Below are 20143 nucleotides of genomic sequence, written 5' to 3'. Positions count from 1 at the left end.
GGCAGAACAGCATCTGCCAGCTGTTTTAGTTGAGAGTAGTAGCACAACGGGACACGGGTGGCGCTGTGGGTTAAACCACAGAGCCTAGGACTTGCCGATCAGAAGGTCGGCAGTTCAAATCCCCATGACGGGGTGAGCTCCCGTTTCTTGGTCCCTGCTCCTGCCAACCTAGCAGTTTGAGAGCACATCAAAGTGCAAGTAGATAAATAGGTACTGCTCTGGCGGGAAGGTAAACGGCGTTTTCGTGCGCTGCTCTGGTTTGCCAGAAGTGGCTTAGTCATGCTGGCCACATGACCCGGAAGCTGTACACCAGCTCCCTCGGCCAATAAAGCGAGATGAGCGCCGCAACCCCAGAGTTGGTCACGACTGGACCTAATGGTCAGGGGTCGCTTTACCTTTACCTTTACCTAGTAGCACAACACAGGTGGGGAAGAGAGGTGGGAACTTCTGGTGTCAGAGTTCCTGCATTTATCTGAATGAGAAATATTTTTGCGCGTGCAAGACATCTCTTCATTGACTTGTTGGCCTCTACCATTAGGGTTGGGGGAGGAAAATAAAAATTTCTTAAAAAGAAAAAAGAAAAAAGAAAATAGCGAAACCATACACGCCAATAGGCTGTTCCTGCTAATCTTGATACCAACATATTAATTCTGTATCCTCCATTATTTTAGCAGCAGAAGTATGTTGAACTTGGAAAGTTTCAAAATGACATTTCATGTTCAGAGAATAAAGATTCACTTATTATCAGAAACAGCCACATGGCAGTAGTTGTAATTGGTTACAGAATAGAAAATAATGGATGCTTTACAACACTTTGGTTGCTCTTTTCCCCCCTGCTTGCATTTGTAAAAGTAATTTTCAGATTGGTTCTCTTGACGGCCTCCTGTTAAGCGTTTCTCTTAAGTATCGCACTTTCAAATATGTGCCATGTTACCTTGAAATATGCCTCTTGTTTATGCTAAAATGCTTGTGAATCAGCTTTAGAAGAGTTGTATTGTGTTCAAAATAAGTTAGGAACATGAATATATTGTAAATGACTTAAAATGGTGGATCAACATGAATAATGGTATCTTGCTGTACTACCTTCATATAATGGAGATGCCTGTCTTTCCACAGTTCAAAGGATTTGATCCCAATGTGCTATGTGTCACCACCTTGCTTTTTGAGGGAGACAGAGAGAAGGTTCTTCAGCATGAAAAGCAAGTTTACGATATTGCTGCAAAATTTGGGTATGAAACCTTCATATCTTAACAGTTAAGCAATGTTTTGAAAAGTCCAAAATCTTTGTAGAGCTGAAAACCAGAGGCCTTTTATGAAAATTTATGGAAATCATGAGGTATCATGCATTTTTCTATAATACAAAACCATTTTGGAAAGTGAGAATGAAATTGTAGACATTAACTAAGAGGTTAGTGCATAAAAATGTACCTGAAAACACAAGAGAGTCATTTGAATTTGCTTGAGCACAAATGTTTGTTGGGACTTAACTGTGATACGAAATTGAAGACATTTTGCCATAGTCCAGTTGAGGTCAGGGCTATTTCCTTTTCTTTGTAGCACACAAAAGGGACTTTGGTGACACTAAACAAACAAATCTTAACGCACTGAAGGAGAGCATTGTTTTGAGCATTATACTTTAATACTGTGCATTATTGACTAAAGCTGTGACTCAGGCCAGCCTGTTTTAAAAAGGAAATTGTATTTAATCAACAGAACTTGATTAATTATATGTATTCCACCTCCTGTCACTGATTGCTCTGTGCTGTTACAAAGGAACAGAAAACATTTCACTTTAATAACAAGCTGAGTAATGATAGGGTGGTTTGTGTCCATCTGGTTTGATTGATTACAGGACTAATCAATGAAACCACGGTGAAGATATTTGTCTGGGCCACAACTTTATTTCCCATTTAAGCAAATTATTACTTAGATCACTGTGTTTAATGGGGAAAAACAGACACTTTGCAAATGTTCTGCGTTACAGGTTCACTAACCTAATATCTGAATGACATGTTACAACGCTCAACCTCCCAGTCTCACCAAAATGTCCTTTCAAGAAGCAGTGAATTGAGATTTAAGGGGCAGGCTGATAGGGGACAGAAGTAAAACACCTTCTGAAATACAGTGGTACCTCGCAAGACGAAAAACGTGCAAGACGAAAGAGTTTTCCGTTTTTTGAGTCGATCCGCAAGACGAATTTCCCTATGCAAGTTCTTGCGAGTTTGTTTCCTTTTTCTTAAAGCCGCTAATAGCCACTAAGCTGCTAATAGCCGTGCTTCGCAAGACGAAAAAACCGCAAGACGAAGAGACTCGCGGAACGGATTAATTTCGTCTTGCGAGGCACCACTGTATAGATACTTTGTGAACATTAAGCAATTACAGGATAGCCTGGCAGCTTAAAAAGTAGGAGCTGTCCTGCATTCTTGGTCAAACATCTCTGCCCTATCATTCTTTTCTTCTGTTTGCTAGCCTTGAAGCTAGAAGATGAGAACTGGAACAGACAGCCACTGTTAGCTGTTTTGGCTACTAACCCCAAAACTCAGCTTGTTCCACCTAGAGGGTGTTTTCCTTGTATTTGCTGCCCCTTTGCTCTTCTGCCAGAAGAACAAGGGGATAAAGTGTTGTCAGCTTATCCAAGAATACCCCACCATGTTGCCCCAGCTGTCAGCTGTTGCCCATGGCTAGCTAGAACACTGCCGGGCTGCACATGCCTGGTTCGGTTTCAGAGTTTTCTCTGCCTCAAATGTGCCAGTGAAACTGAAAACGCAAAAGTCAGCTTACAGGTGAAGTGCCTATATAGCCAGCAGCACAGCCAGGCTAAGTTGCCATTTCGGTTTTCACTGGGGGGGGGGCCTCACTTGAGGGAAACAGGCATGTAACAAAGACCATGCTTACATGCTGTTTGCATAGAAGTGTTCTCTTTGGCCCCTGAGGTCTCTGAGTTGAAGCTGCATGCCGTTTTTCATTCATTACCATTTGGTATTTGAGAAAAGCTCTTAAATAAAAGAAAATGCTGCTGAAAATAGCAGACATTTCTCTCACAATGTCTATCACACGCTGCTATATCTGAGCAGGCTGAAAGCAAAAGAGTAAGGTTACCGTAACATCTGTCATAGAGCTTCAGTATGTTGTTGACAACATGGTGTTCACACGCTCAGAGGATGACCTCCAAACCATCCTAAATATCTTTGCAGAAGCTTACGAAAATCTTGGCCTATCACTCAGCATCCAAAAAAACCAATGTGCTGCACCAACAGTACAAAATAACCCCTCTGCAGCACCACAAATCCAACTCAGTGATGTAATGTTGGAAAATGTCAATCACTTCTCCTACCTGGGCAGTTATCTTTTCACAAGGGCCAACATTGATGCTGAAATCCAGCATCGCCTGAGCTCTGTGAGTGCGGCTTTCTCCTGACTGAAGTGCAGAGTGTTTGAGGACCGGGACATTTGCAGGGTAACCAAAATGTTTGTTTACAAAGCTATTGTACTACCAACCTTACTGTATGCTTGTGAAACATGGACCACTTATAACCTCCATCTCCAACACCTCAAAAGATTCCATCAACGGGAAGACAGGCGAACTAATACCAGTGTACTGGAAGAAGCAAAGATCACCAGTGTTGAAGCAATGATTCTTCAACATCAACTTCATTGGACTGGTCATGTTGTGCAGATACCTGATAATCGTCTTCCAAAGCAACTACTCTATTCCGAACTTAAAAATGGAAAGCGTAATGCTGGTGGTCAACAAAAGAGGTTTGAAGACTGTCTCAAGGCAAATCTAAAAAAAGTCGTATAAACACCAACAATTGGGAAATACTTGCCTGCAAGCGCTCCAATTGGAGAACAGCCTTTACTAAAGGTGTCTTGGGCTTTGAAGACGCTCAAACTCAGGACACAAGGGAGAAACGTGCTAAAAGGAAGGCATGCTTGGCGAATCCACACCGCAATCAACTTCCGCCTGGAAACCAATGTCCCCACTGTGGAAGGACATGTGGATCCAGAATTGGCCTCCACAGTCACTTACGGACTCATTGTTAAAACCGTGTGTATGGAAAGACAATCTTACTTGGCTATGAGTGATCGCTAAAGAAAGAAAGAAATAGGTAGTCTTATTTCATACTGCCAGGTAGCAAAAATCTCTCCCTCTTGTCTCTTTGGGATCTCCAGGAGGCCTGAGCTCTATTTTTAAAACTAAATGAGGATTATGAAGGGAAGCTGGACAAAATCTAAATTAGATGTGCCTGTTCTTTTCAACCTACCAAACTAGCAAGAATCAGAAGGGTAGAGGTGACTGTTGCTACTTGAATTTTAAAATAGTAAAGGTAAATGAGATATGATTGCCTGTCACTTTGATATTTTGTTCCTACATGCCTTGTATTTTATTTTTTCTTCAGAGAAAATGAGTTTAGGCTGTCCTGCCACTCTGTTATTTTTTTGGGTCAGCTTCTCAAATACACACACATTTAATAGTATTTATTTAGAGCATTTGTACCCCAGTCTTCAGCCAAAATGGCTCCCAGAGCAGCTTCCATAAAAATCAATTAAAACGGGACATTTTAAACGAACTTAATTTACTTGCCTAAATTCTTGATTGGAAACAACCTTGCTGTAAACCATTTCATGCCATAGGATTAACTGATGTAATTTGATATTTTACTGTCCTTAAATTATAGTGGTCTGGCGGCTGGAGAAGACAATGGACAGAGAGGATACATGCTAACATTTGTCATTGCTTACCTTCGGGTAGGTCTCTTACTTCATTTATTTTTAAAAAAACTCAGTTTCCCATTATGTACTGTGCTGTTGTGTATATGAAACAAGGTGGGGGAGGTGTTGCATATTTTAATGGTTCAGAGTTTTTTCACATACAAAACAACAACATGCATATTGGGCTACTCTGCTTTCTTGTTACACTTCCTAAAAATTTGTGCAGTTAGAGTTTTGCCTACAGGATGCACACCGACCCCATGACAAATGAATCGGTCAGCTTTAGTTGTTTGGGAAGGATTAGATGGGGAGGAAGTTTGAATCCAGGTCTATCCACATTCTCTCCCCCCACCCCACCCCAAAGCAGCTTGGACAAAGATCTCTCAGCTACCTAGCCCTGATCATCTCATTAGGTAGATATATGAAGGTCAATAGCCACTGTTCAGGAACAGGCCAGCAATGAGGTGAGGTGAGGCCATTTGCTTCCGGCAGCAGATCTGACCCCACCATTGCGCTGTTATCGAGGAAAGGTGAGGGGAAGACAGGGTCCTAGAGTCGTCCCTCCTGCTTCCCAAAGCCCAATTAGTGCTTTTCCAGTTTGGGGAAGGAGATAGGGGGGGCTCTAGGATCCTGGCAGAGCCTTACGCCTCCTTCTCAAAGCCCAGTGCATCACTTAGTCTGCTTTGGGGACTGTGGTACTGCCTACTAAATACTCAGTGGCAAATCTCTTCCTGATTAAAAAACACACGACTTGACCTGATAACATGTCAGCTGTGTTCCTGATGTCTAAAGGCTGACAAGACTATAGCAATTTGAAGTAGTTGGTAGAATAAACAAATTTATGCAGTAGGTCCTGGGAGTATGCTAGGTCTCTTTGACAAATTAATATTCTCAGAATATTAATACACTTGAATGTTTTGGGTTCTGTAATTATACAAAATAGCAGGTTCGAGGCCTATAGATATAGACTTTAGATATAGATTTAGATATAGATATAGATTAGATATAGATATAGATAAAGTCTATAGATATAGACTTTAGGAGTTCTAATCTGCAAATGATCTCCTCTATAGGACCTGGGCATGGATCATTATATAATAGGAGAATCGTTTGAAACGTCTGTTCCCTGGGACAGGTAAAATCAGTGCATTTTCTGTTTTTGCATTATCTGAAGTTGTAAAAGCTGTGCACCATATGAAAAGGGTCACTAAGGTTTCCCAAAATTAGTAAGGTGAGATTATACATTTTTCAGGCCATGTGTGACCAACTTTAGCAGTAGAATTTCTAATGAGGGTTCTTGTTGAATTAAACAAGCCACTGATTTTTATCCAAGAATATATTGAGAAAACAGCTGATTTCTCTCAGCTGATAAGCAAGTGAATGGCTTCCTGTATACATAACAGTTTTCCGTAGACTATCCAAATCTAGTCCTATTGTTCTACAATTCTAGGAGGTCGTTGGGCTCAGATAGTATCTAGAGCTTCATCATGTTCCACATGCATAATTGTTCTTAACTGTTATCATTTTCCAAATACAATTTTCATGTCCTGCAACATGCATAAACACAATTTTCTGGATTAGGCCATCCATTTCTGAGAAGCTTCTCTGTATCTATACTGTACATTACATACCTTTGACTTCCTTCAGGATCATGGCAGTTTTGAAACAACAAATGTAGATTTAGTTCACGTGAAATACTTTAATCCCATGCAAACAGTTTGCAAGCCATGCCCATCGACATCTTAAAGGTAAAGGGACCCCTGACCATTAGGTCCAGTCATGACCGACTCTGGGGTTGCGGCGCTCATCTCGCTTTATTGGCCGAGGGAGCCGGTGTACAGCTTCCGGGTCATGTGGCCAGCATGTCTAAGCTGCTTCTGGCGAACCAGACCAGCTCACGGAAACGCTGTTTACCTTCCCGCCGGAGCAGTACCTATTTATCTACATGCACTTTGACATGCTTTTAAACTGCTAGGTTGGCAGGAGCAGGGACTGAGCAATGGGAGCTCACCCTGTCACGGGGATTTGAACCACCAACCTTCTGATCAGCAAGTCCTAGGCTCTGTGGTTTAACCCACAGCGCCACCCGTGTCCCTATATCGACATCTTATATAGGAGCATTTACAAAGTAAGTGTGGGCCATGTTATCTGTTGCAGGATTAACGTTAGGAGGAGCTTGGCAGAAATATACAGTATCTGCTTTGTCAGATTATGCAATAGATACACCTAACTAGAAGAGGATTCTTAAGTGGTGAGCTGTTGGGCAAAATATTGCAATAGATGCCACAGCTGTAACAAAGAAGGACATGTTTTTGAGAAACAAGGAAATACAGCACGTGCGTGTACACACACACACACACACACACACACACACACACACCAGCGCTGTGTTTAAAACTCTTCCTCCACCAGGAGCAGCCCATTAGTCCTGGAGAGCTATGTGACTTTTTACATTTCTTTTCCTCTGTAAACTCAGCCATTTTCTTTTTGCATTGCAAACGTTAGTATGTCTAAACATTGCATTTGGAATCCTATTAAACTTTATTCTTTTCTGGCAACCTGTGTTTTAAAGCAAACGAGCTGAATTTAACCTTGGCTCCCTAACACTTATAAACTTACAGATAAAATTGCACAACAGACTTAAACTTAGAATCATTTCTTTTAATGAAACAAAATGTGCTTCAATTTAACATAAATTGTTAAAAAACCCTACTGAAATGCAATATAAATCTCACACAAATCTCTAATAAATATGTGCACAAAATTAGTGGACATTTCTTTCAACTTCTGTTATATTTTGTTTCAGGGTTCTAGACCTTTGCCGAAATGTGAAGGAAAGAATAGTAAGAGAATGCAAAGAAAGAGGCGTTCAGTTCCCACCTTTCGTTTCCTGTCGGTAAGACACATTAAATTTCAGCTGCCTGTGAAATTGAATGAAATCAGTCTAAATTTAGGGCAGTAGCAGTCTTGATATTCTTTTGATTTGAGGTGGTTGGGGGGAAAGGGCCAGGTCTTGGTTTTGGGACACCACGACCATACTGTCTGGTAGATCCACCCTCTCCCACTACCCAATGCCAGGATTGGTGACTTATCATTTTTTCCCCCTGTACATATGCAAATACCAAAGTGTAACAGTGTGTACATTATGGCATTGGTGAAGCAGAAGTGTACCTAGGTAAAAAAAATCAGAATTGTACTTCTCATTGCGTTGCTACTTTTCCCCTTTTGGCCCTATTAGTGAGTACTGATAGCCATTTTTACATAGTAAAGCTATCTTGTATTTATTTCCCATTGTCCATAGCATAGCTGTCAACGTTTCCCTTTTTTAAAGGGAAATTTCCTTATTCGGAATAGGATTCCTCGCAAGAAAAGGGAAAAGTTGACAGCTATGGTCCATAGTGGTCTTCAGGAGTGTACAATTAAACTTCAAGTATAGTCCTTCCTCCTCCTCTTCTTCTTCACCTTCTTCTTCTTGTGGTATACTTCCCCCCACCCCCCTGTAATTGCACCTCAAGTATTTTAATGTGTTAAAATGAAATTGTGGGTTCCGTTTTTTAAGAGGCAGCTTTTGTGCCTTTCTGGTCATTGCACCTCAAAAAGTATATTGTAGAGTTGGAAAAGGTTCAGACAAGGCAAGGGCAAAACAGTCCTGGGGATTGGAGTTCATAACATGATAAGTGGCACGGAGAAAGCAGATCTAGAAAGGTTTTTCTCCCTCATTACACTAGAACTCTTGGGCATGTTGTGAAGCTGAATGTTGGAAGATAAAAGCAAGTGCATAGTTAAATCATGGAGCTTGCACCTACAGGTGATGGGCACCCAATTAGATATCTTGGAAAGAGCATTCAGCAAAGGTTATCAGCAGCTGCTAGCCCCAATGGCTATGTTGTGCCTCCATAGTAGGAGGCGATGGGCCTCTGAATACCACTTGCCGGGAATTGCAGATGGACAGGTGCCCTTGTGCTGATGTCCACCTTGCTGGCTGCCCCCCCTCCCCCCCGCATCTTGTCAGCCACTGTGAGAACAGGATGCTGAACTCAATGGGCCTAATCCAGCAGGGTCGGCTTACATTATTATGTATAGAACAGTGTGGTACTTGATCTAACAAATACCATTTTTATATATTAAAAAAAACAACTCACAGGGTGACGCAGACCTATGATGCTGGCGCCTGTGTCTATTTCTATTTGGGCTTTAACTACAGAGGATTAAGCGACCCTGTTCACGTTTATGAAGAAATAGAGGTAATTGTAACTCTTTGTCACTTTCATGTTATGTAATACTTGGCTGTAGTAACTCATTCACTATAACAAGTAAAACTGCAAGTTAGAGGCAGACGCCTTGTGGTCAGAGGTTCCGCTCATGAGATCCTCCCACCAGGAAAAAGTGGGGAACAATTTCTGCCGATTGCTCCCACCCCCCACCCCCGAGAAGCTGCTCCAGAGGGCTGGCGAAACCTACAGAACAAGGTCGGCAAGGATAAGTGTGGAATTGTTGTCCCCCACCCCACCCCCTTCCTCAATTCCACGAACAGAAGGAGCCCTTTTTGTAGATGGCTCCAACCCTGTATATGTCAATATTCCAAGCTGAGATGCTTCCTTATCTTTGCCAGCCTTTGAAAGGAGTTGTACCGCCTTCATTTATGTGGACTTCCAGTAACGTGTGGTGGAAACCTGTCCCCCAGTAGGAGGGTGGGATACACCCTCCTATTTTGCAATATGCAAGCCGATTCTAAACTTGGCAGAATGTGTAAATAATCTCGATTGCATTGTGTTGTTTGTTTGCCAGTATTTAAAACGAATGAAAGGTGTGTAATTGTCCAGATTGCTACATCAACTTTGAGCTTAGTGACTAATTAAGTTGTTTGCATTCTTTAGATGTCAGCTAGAGATGAAATCCTTGCTAACGGAGGAAGCCTGTCACATCATCATGGAGGTAATGTTTCCAGTTGCTTACATAAGCAGTGTTTGATACCTGTTTTTGTTAAACCTAGCATTGTGGTTAACCTAGCATTGTGCGGTTAAACCTAGCATTGTGGTGCTACTCGTGTTATGCAGGAGAGCTTTGGGAGACCTATTATGAACACAACTTTCAAGGATTTGACGTGGTTATCTTCTGCGATGATGCTGAGCTTGGTTCAGTCCATGTTTTAAAGCGAACTGATCTGATTTGCATTTCATGTCCTAATACCCAGATCCATATGTGCACCGACCCCTCTCGCTCTCCAGGCTTCTGCGAAAGCCTGCATTCGCCCCATAGGACGCACACACATTTCCCCTTCATTTTTGGAGGGGAAAAAGTGTGTCCTATAGGGCGAAAAATACGGTAACTATTCTTCAGATTGCACACTTCTCCAAATGTTGCGACACAGTTAAGTAGTAGAAAACGGGATGGAGCAGACATATGACTGAACACATGTGTGAAACTAAGTGATTAGAAATAGACCGATACTTCCAACCCTAGATAACGCCTATTTTAAGTGGTTGTCAGAAGAAATATTCTCCTGCGCCCCAGCCAAGGGGCTGCCGATGAAAACCTTTCTGCGTCAGGAAGGTGGCTCAGGAGCACATTAAGCCAGTGCTTCTGGATCTGCACGGACTCCCTAATGGTTTCTGAGCACAAGTTGATATGGTAGCATCTGTAGCTAGTTGGCACTAGTCTCCCTCCTTTCCTATGATTGCATGCCATCATTATAACTGCAGTATGCTAAAACCAGTGGTCTGATAGTTCTCTATCAACCCTGTGCTATCCGTATGGTAGTGGGAAGGAAGATAGTAGTATACCCGGAGCTGCCTAAGCCATCACTGACTGTTCCAAGGCTGCAGTATTCAGTTTGGGGGTAGGCCATGTGGGTGTCTTGCCCCTGCTGTCTTATTGGGTCCTCTGGCCCTTCAAGGGTACAGCCTGACCACTACAGTAGAGAGCACCACACACCAGAAACATGATGAGACCCAACAGGCTGAGCCTAGAGAATTTCTGTACACATATTGGAGAACAGTATAGCTCAGTTGGTAGAACGTGAGACTTTTAATCTCAGGGTCATGGGTCCAAGCCCCATGTTGGGTGAAGGATTCCTGCATTGCAGGGGGTTGGACTAGATGATCCATGTGGTCCCTTCCAACTCTACAATCCTATGATTCTATGAATCAGGATAAATATATAAGTATATGCAAAATATTACGTCAAAGTGCAAGTAGATAAATAGGTACTGCTCCGGCAGGAAGGTAAACGGCGTTTCCGTGCGCTGGTCTGGTTTCGCCAGAAGCGGCTTAGTCATGCTGGCCACATGACCCGGAAGCTGTACGCCGCCTCCCTCGGCCAATGAAGAGAGATGAGCGCCGCAACCCCAGTCGGTCATGACTGGACCTAATGGTCAGGGGTCCCTTTACCTTTTTATATGCAAAATGTCTTATGGTTGCCTGTCCTGGTCCTAGAGATAGAAATATGGCATGCAATACCGTTGCAAAAACTGAACATGGGAGAATTTACTAGAATGGTGTACAGTGGTACCTTGATTTTCGGACATCTCTGTTGCCGAACGTTTTGGTTTTCAAACGCCAAAAACCCGGAAGTAAATGCTTCTGCTGCGTATCTGTTGTTTTTCACACTTTTCTCTGTTGACTTGGCAGACCGCCCTTTGCGCCTCGGTTTTCAAATGTTTCAGAAGTCGAACGGTCTTCCAGGAGGGATTACATTCGAAAACCGAGATACCACTGTACAAGGAATTATGAAGTCAATGGCTACAATCCCGGCACATTGGGTGCTTTCCCCCTCCATCTTGTAAATCGCCTTGAGATGGTTGTTTAGAAGGCAATTAATAAATCAATGGTGGCAATTGTCTTCTATGGCGAGAGCACATGACGAAACAAGCTTGAAACTTCCCCGCTTTGCCAATGGCGTTTCTGTGGTGATCTGGTCTAATATTGTGTGTTGAATTCCTCCTGTGTATCTTAATGTTCCTGGAGTTTACTGTTCAGGATTAAACTGGTTGTATCCTTTTTTAAAAATTATTATTATTTATTGACCTTCAGGCCTTCCCATGACATTCCCAGCATTGCTTTTTAGTTCCTCTGTGAGGAAGAATATTGATGCAATTCCTCTTCAGTGTTTGCCCTATAATTGTGATTAATAACAGTTGCTTTCACTATCTGGAAACAGACAGCCTGGTTAGTCTGCCTACAATCATGTTGTGATAAATGGAGCTATTTTAACTCCGGTTTTGTGTATCAAACAAAACAGATGTAGTCTGAGACTTGGGGCTATAAGGAATATAAAGCCTGTTTAATTCAATCTTCATGGTGTTTGTTGTTTTAAGGAAGGGACTGAATAGTTTATACAGCAGAGTTTATTCTAGAAACTTAAATAGTTACCATTTCCGCATGCAGCAACTGTTCACTCTAAGGGACACGTTCCTGAGGAGCAGCCACCTGCTGTGGAAACAAAACATGAGACACTTAAGAGAAGTTGCTTAAAAAAAACTTCACAAATAAACCAACGAAGAGCAATAAAAAGGTTAAGTATATAGGTAGCTCATTTAATCTAAAACTCATTGAATGAAAGCCTTCAACAAGAGCTAATAATAGAGAGAACATGGCATAATGAATATGCAGTGTCAACTAAGGGCTTGAAGCAAAATGTTCAGCGAAATTCTCCTTACCTTTTTCCATCCAATGGTCCAGGCGCTGCTATGTTCTCCTCTCCATCCAGTGGGAGAATATTTTCATTGATTGGGGCAACTAGGGTGTACTTTCCACCCTCCCATGTAGAGCCAGTCTGGACTTTTTCTGCTTCCCTTCCATGCCCTCATCACTATTCTCCAAAATGCCAGAAAAACAGGGGAGTGTGGATTGCGGACCTTTCCATGTCTGAGACTTGCATTAGCAAGTCTTATTTCTAGCCACAGGCTGCTCAGTGTTGCCAGTCTCTGGTACCAGTCTACAGATATGTCCTGGGGATTCACCTAAGCATCCCATCAGTGGAAGCCAGGAGCAAGGACTTCTACTTCTGCAATAGTCCTCTCCTCCCTGCCCCTTCCCAAAATTGGCTTGGGGAAGGGATTGGGACAATGCCTAGAACAGTGTGTGTGCGTTGTAACATCTGTCAAGCTGCAGTGCTTGCACAGACTGGAAGAGTTTGATGTTGAATTGCACCCCTCAGATTATGCTAAGCATAGCAGAATGTTATGACACATTTTCATTGATGATCCTGGAGTATTACGAGTATAAGTGCCCAGAAGGAAAACACCATGTGTGGTGAAGAGGCTCTCAAAAATCTACCAAAAGTTCTAGGTTCTTAAATACTGTTAGTGATTAACAATGGTGTCCAAACTTTTTTTGAAAGAGGGCCAGATTTGATAAAGTGATGGGCCATGAGGGCCGGCCAACATGAGCCATGTTGACCTTTTTTAAGAATTGAAGATTGAAGTTGTTGAGGTTTTTTTAGGATTTTACCCCAGGAAATAAACTGCCACAGGGGCTGGATTGAACAGACTGTCAGGCCGACTTAGGCCCCCAAAGAGGACTTTGGACATGCCTGGATTAAAATGTCTTAGGCTTCATCATTTTGTACCTGTTTCCACTGAACAGATTGCTCAGCTGATTTGTGCACACAAGGTTGTGGTTAAAAGCCATTGCCCCCCATTTAGGTGATATTTATGGGTTAATTGAACAAATGGTGGTTGTGCATTTTCAAACCAACAATTGTAGTTTAGAGTCTCAAGTCACCTATGACATCAGAGCAGACCAGCTAATGATATTAAGAGGCAGGTGAAAGCAAGTATTGCAATGGATAACTGGTCAAGACTGCAAATAAGCCTAAATGCAGCCTGTCAGTCACGATAGGCTCTACACTGATTATTGCAAAAAATACTCAATTACTATGCTACAGGTTGACTTGCAGGCAAAAAGCCTACAAGACAGAAGCACATCTAGATTAAAGGCACACAGCATGAATCCTTCATGCTGGTTGACACTTGCGTATGTCAATCACCCAGTGACTGCTGCATGAACAGATACTTTGGATCTGTGAAATAGCCATCACATATCAGCTATCCCAGAATGGTCCAAGGGAGTTTGCTAGTAGAACGTATTCACTGAGAAATCATGGATTTATGCAGCCAGGTGGACAGGAAGTTTGTATATCTCTAGCTCAGTGGTAGAGCACTTACTGTGCATGCAAGAATCTTTGGCATGTTCAGGTAGGAATGAGAAAGTCTCCCTGCAGACCGGAAACACCGGCCAGCCGTCTGATTCAAATATTCTTTCTTTGTTCCTCAAGGAGGACAAAATGGTGTTGCTCCTTTTTTAAACGAAACCTTGGTTAGCCATAGTTGCGGTAAGCACTAAGGACATGCAGCTTGTAACTTTATGGAACAAAGGGGTTAATTTTTTTATCATCAAATGCATTCATAAAGGACCACCAGTGTCCGCTGTACGGCTTCTCCTCCCCTCCCCCCCCCCCCGGCTTTCTGGTTCGCTAATCAAATGTATGTTAGATTTATTATTGCAAAAGTATAAAGCATAGAAAATGTGACAAGATAGATGTGTAAATTATCACTCTGACAGAACTAATGATGCACTCCGAGCACCTTCTGTTTTCAAGCACTTGGTGAGCGACTTCATTAAATATGCAATGGCTGTTTGGTGCAGCGGCTGAGAGATCAGTTCAGTCCCTCGTGGAATTGCATTATTCCTGGAGGTGGGGGAAAGACAGGCATGCTAGCTGTCGGACATCCTGCTGTGGCTTTAATGTGCTCCATCTTGTTGGACCAGTTGTTTTCGGTCTTCTTGAGACAATTACATCCATAACCACAGGATACGTTCGCCGAAACAATATTACGGATAATAGCGGATAATAGCATAGACTATTCATTGTCTCTTTAGCTGTAACTGGAATGTGGGTGGTTGGACATGAGAGATCTCTGCCGTCCTTGGAATGTCAGCCTTGCCAAATCGAGAATAGGAATATGGTCACAGGAAAAGGCCCATCTTCTTCTCACGAAACGTGCATTTTCCATACTCTCTCCAAACCACGCTGCTTATACATTTGAGGTTGCCATATCAATTTGATGCCAATAATTGGCTTGTGCTTTTGCCAAATACTTAGAAAACAGATCAGGCTTTTTTTTCCTCCTAGCCTACGCTGTTCAGTCAGCTCTGCAACACGGTTTGTATTCCTCAGAGAGAAGAAACAAAAATTCTCTGCTCTCCTTTGGTAATCCCCATCATTAATTATTTGAACGACACTTTAGGTAGAATGGGCCATGCAAGATGGGTTGAATTTAGTTGCAAATACGTGGAAGAGGCAGGGGCTGTGGCATATTGCCTTATACAAATGGATCATGCCCTTTGTTTGTTTGTTACATTTATATCTCAGCCTTCCTCCCAAAGGAGCCCTGGTTGAAGCTAGCAAATACAAACGGGTGTGTGCCTTGACTTATTCAGTCAATAATTAAAATACTTAAGTAATTAACAGCCATTAAAAGACACAACTGATGGTTAATAATAATAAAAATCTGTACTTTTATGTTCGAATGTTGTAGATCCACAACTGTATTTGAATTGTTTTTATTGTTTCATCGCTTGCTATTGGTCGCCCTTGGGCTCTTTGGGGAGAAAGGGTGGGGTATAATTTTAATTAAAAAAATAAATAGATTATCATTGAAGTCAGAAAACTGAGTTATGATATCCTAGGCAATATGAGTACTAAGCCACACAAAAGTCCTGGCAACTGTCATGGCGATCTTCGTTGTACACATAGTTAACAGCACAATCGTATATATGTTTACTCAGGCGTAAGTTCCATTGAGCTCAGTGGGGACATCCTTCCAGGTAAATGGCTATAGTTCAACCACCCACTTTTATGAGAAACGTGCTTCCTGGCTTGTTAGCCAGATTTTTTTGATTATTATTTTTTAGTAACTTCCTGCAGCTGCATCCACTTTGTGCATGTTTAAGTGCTCAACATTTAAAAAGCCTCTTTGTATGAAAGCCTACATATTTTTGTATATCTAAAAAAGAGTAAGCCTTAGTATTGGTGTTTCCTTTGCCGTATCTCCATATATCCTGCTCACAGTGTTCAAAATATATGCAGCTTTAATTTAATTTTTAATGTGACGCACCATCTTGGCCTAAACTTTATCTAAATTTCATACTTTGTAAAGAGAGTAGGCAGTGTGGAACACAGGCTTCCTCTGGGAGTACATCGCGCTTAATGAGCTTGATAGTCTGGTGGGCTCAATAAATCAAATAAAGCAAAACATTTCTCATTTTTGAATAAAAGCATTTATCACCCAGTGTTTGTTCATTCATGGTCACAAGATTGATTGGCTCCTGCTATTATGGTGAATATTAAAGACTTTTTTTCCCCCCTTCCCTTTTTCTTTCCAGTGGGCAAGTTACGGAAGCAGTGGCTGAAAGAAAGCATCTCAGATGTTGGCTATGGGATGCTGAAATCTGTCAAACAATTTGTGGACCCCAATAACATCTTTGGAAACAGGAACCTTTTATAAGCCTGGTTACTATCCAAAGTGAAATTACAAAAAAAAAAAAGTGATCGTTTATGAGTCTCATGGCTATCCCAGTATCCAGATATAGCGTGGACCCAATTTGAAAGCTGTTTACTCCTTACATCTTTAATTTTCTTCAGTTAAATGTGATCATACAATTTACTCATAGCACACTTCCCACAGAGTACTCCAAAACGTTTCTCACACACAACCAGCCCAAAGTATACTAATGTCAATCTAACTGATAACCTGTTTGGATGGCTTCCCCTGCTATAGTGCAAGAATAGCCAAGGCGGATACTAAATGTTTCTGTCATAGGAGACGTTCTTGACAAAGCAGCACTCCTGAGAAGCAGATGAAAAATGGGTTTATATTTCTATAAAACAGCTTTTCTATTGAAATTTTAAACAAACAGGCAATGAAATTTATACCGTGCTGCAATTTTTTTAAAAAAACAAAACCCGAAAATAATTTTGGATTCCTAGTTCCTCCTATCTGGTATTACTTGAAAGCATTAGTTCACAAAGTGTAGTCTCAATAGCATTTGTAACTTAATGTTCTGAACAATACTTACTGACTCCAAAAAGCAAACATTTATTTTTAAATACAGAAAAACACACTTTATCTTTGTTAAACAAAGTGTAGTGCTTTCATAATTTTGCCCTGCTGATTCTTTTACAGGGCAAAATTTCCCAAGTAGACAAATGGTCCTGTTAATTCTGTTTCTCCAGAAGTGCAATTTGGCATTTTGGCCATTTCAATTCTGAAACAGTCTGTTTTAAATTTTGACTGTAATCATTTAGTCCACAAAAATAAAATGTCATGCTTTTCTAAACAGTATCAGAAAGCATTAGAATGAAACCTACCTTAGAATTGTTAAAATTAATTCTGTCTATAAATACCTACATTTTTAGGCACCAGTTCTTATTCTATATATACATCTGAAAAAACTTTAAACAAAAATATCTGAAATTGTGACACTCACCCCCCAAAATAACGTTTATGTTAATGTCTGCTAGCAATTGGTAACAACTGTGAAGTCTGAATACATCTGTTAAACATCCTGTTCTAATCTGACCACTAAATTTTTGCTATTTAATCTTAACCCAGCATGTCAACTCAAAGCAGTGTATTGTCAATCATAGCTACTGCATTCATGCCCTAAAGCACCTTCAAAACAGACCCAATGCATAATATCTCATCATGACGATTGTCAGTTTGATATTTGTCTTACCAGAACTCATGAATGCAATCCAGATAGTCCTTTTAAAAAATTAATCCACAAGAGTTGTTTTTTTAAAAAAAAATTGCAGCGTGATAGGCCTGAACAATTACTCTCTACTAAAGTCTGTACCTATAGTAAACATTAAGACTGAGCACAACATTAAGATTTTTGTTTCTTAACCATGTACAAGGTATCCTCATTGGCATCAATCTGGTTACACCAGGGTACTCAGTTTTGTTTTTGATAGGAAAAAAAAGAGTGCTTTTATGTGCCTAATGAGCACCATATCTAGGATCAGATGTTTGTTTCAGGGAATAAAATTGCCTTTTTGATAGCAAAAGTTTAATTTCCTGATTATTTTTGCTTGCTCTGACCAAGTTTATTCAATTTCCAAATGTGTAGTTTCACTTATGGTGCTTAATTGATTTACTTAATTATTATAGGTTTCCTAACCCTTTGTTACTGAAAATTGCACAGGGAAATGCCCTATGGGGATATTTTTCATAGGTTTATAGATAAATAGATGACAAGGAGTGTTCAAATCATGAAGTATAAACTTGTGTCTTGTTCACACTGTCCTATCTAATGAGGTAACTGGGGGGAGCTGCAAGAAGTGGATAGGTTTCGGGGGGGGAGAGATACAATGCAGATTACTGTGAACATATTGTAAATTGCTTTACTTACGTCTATTTTGCTAGACCTTATTTCGTTTTCTTCCTTGTTGAAATGGTTAAATTGTTTGGAGCGTTAGCAAGAGCACCTGTAAAACATATGCAAGTGTGTGAGTGCTAATTCAGAAGACTGAGATGCTCATTAAAAAGTGAAAATTTTCAAATGGAAAGCTATTTACAGTGTATTCATGATGCACCAGCAGGGCCAAAAGTATTGGTGAAGGATGCGCAAGAACATCCATTTAGCTTTCTCTAATGGTGAGTTGCAACATCCTAGCATCTTTTGACTGACGTTGTAAGACTTGAGCCACTCACTCTTGGCTAGGCTTCCAAAGGACCATATATGTGCAACCATACACAACGCCAGCATTCTTCTGGCCTTCAGGAGGGACATCTGGGAAGAGATGGCAGAGAACCCTCCAGATCAGTATCCAGTGTGGTGCTAAAGGTTGACCAAAAATGGAGGCAGGTATAGAGCTATTTTAGAGGCACACAACTTGGTTTTGGGACGCCTGGCCATAATCTGAACCCTCCTGGCCATTTTGCTGAAGGTTCAAGATGTCTGCAGTATTGCAGTGCCTCATGGTAGGGAGGAGCTGGCATTCAAAATGCAACACTGCTTTCCATGCCCCCTTTCCATCTGACCAGAAGCAAACGAGAGGGGTGACCTAGAGATTCTGTGTTCTTGGAACCTCTCATTGAATGCTAAGCTGGTGAAGCAGAGCCTTTCTTGGTTGCTTTAAGTAGGGGATGTGTAAAAACAACAACACACCACTGCATGCTGATTGGCAAATCTGAATTCCCAGCGCAATGCTGTGAGTGTCTTCAAATAAGGGGCGACTCAAATCCCACAGGACGTACATAGTGTAACTCTTTGGATTCCTAGGATTTTTTAATCTTCTGTTTAAAATTTGAGCGTTGTAGCTGAACTGTCAGTGTGATACTTGGGCAGAGCATAATTCCGTTTGAAATATGGCATAGTTGGCCATATTTTCATTTACTGTTTTACTCCAATGCCACAGTAATGGGCAGGATCCAAAGAACCAGGAAACTTATTCCACACACCTGAGGCCTTGAGTGGTGTTTGCAAGCATGGAGAATTGCAATCTGTTTAAATCTGTTAGGAGTTTCAATAGCAGTTTGTGGTGTTGTGAAGGGGAAGAGAATCTAGAATCCCACGGGTGATACGTGAGCTGTGTTGTGTGCTTTTAAAAAGCTCTTTAGGTCCTGGCTAAAACCCATTTTCTATTTTGGCAGAGTTCACACCTGTAAAACATGTTACTGACTGTTACATCTTTTTACAATGGGGTTAGAAGGTTAGATGCAAGGTCCTTGCCAGTCCATAGGTTTTTTGGTTCAGAAATCTGTGGGAAAGTTGGGCTTCTTTCTTAGGAATTGTTTTACACTGAGGGTGCCTCTTATTCTAAGGACCAAACCAGGTTACGTTAAGTGTGTCTATGCACGAGAATCATAGTGATAGTTTTTAATGGCAGTGGAGTGGGCAATGTGGGTCTGGACTGCAACACAGTAGAGAGCTAACCCCTTCTGCTACCACTGCAATCTCAGTCCAAATCGGAGTCTACCACAGCTGCATTTTTGTTATTATTGCACACGCGAAGACTTATGTAACATAACAACTTTGGGGCCCTAGATGAAATTCACCAGTCTTGTCCACTAGAATACTAACCAACTAAAAAAATACAATTGAGCTTTTGGCTCATAGCGGGAAACCATGTTTATCACATACTGAACAGGTAATTGTACAACCACAGTTATAATGTTGAGATTATAAAAGCTTATTAATCAAACAAAATGTTTCTGAAATTTCTCCTTAAGCAAATTAAATTAATACTTTTTCAAATGCCTGGTTGTTTTTGATTCATTGCCAAGTAACCAGAGAGGCTACAGCAGCACCTGAAGCTTTGGGCATCTTACGGAAATAAAAAATCTTAAGGACGTGGTTCTGTAACATTAACTGGGTAGATATAAGCTCAGTTTTGGGGAAGGAAAGGAGGAGGTTAGACCAGG

General features: G+C 41.2%; 1 protein-coding gene across 2 annotated transcripts in view; it reads left to right on the top strand.

Moving 5' to 3' along the window:
• The window catches only part of AGPS (alkylglycerone phosphate synthase), a 53886-nt gene extending 35601 nt beyond the window's left edge, over positions 1–18285 (top strand). For both annotated transcript variants that reach the window (XM_083496497.1, XM_083496498.1), the window contains exons 14-20: positions 1117–1229; positions 4680–4749; positions 5787–5848; positions 7520–7609; positions 8858–8957; positions 9591–9648; positions 16101–18285. In XM_083496497.1, coding sequence (XP_083352623.1) covers positions 1117–1229; positions 4680–4749; positions 5787–5848; positions 7520–7609; positions 8858–8957; positions 9591–9648; positions 16101–16222 — 615 coding nt within the window. In that variant the 3' untranslated portion in view covers positions 16223–18285. The remainder of the gene's footprint in view (positions 1–1116; positions 1230–4679; positions 4750–5786; positions 5849–7519; positions 7610–8857; positions 8958–9590; positions 9649–16100) is intronic.
• Positions 18286–20143: the final 1858 nt, after the last annotated feature.

Source organism: Podarcis liolepis (genome assembly GCF_965112155.1).
Source record: "Podarcis liolepis genome assembly, chromosome: 1".
NCBI lineage: Eukaryota > Metazoa > Chordata > Lepidosauria > Squamata > Lacertidae > Podarcis > Podarcis liolepis.
This window is presented reverse-complemented; position numbering and strand designations above follow the sequence as displayed.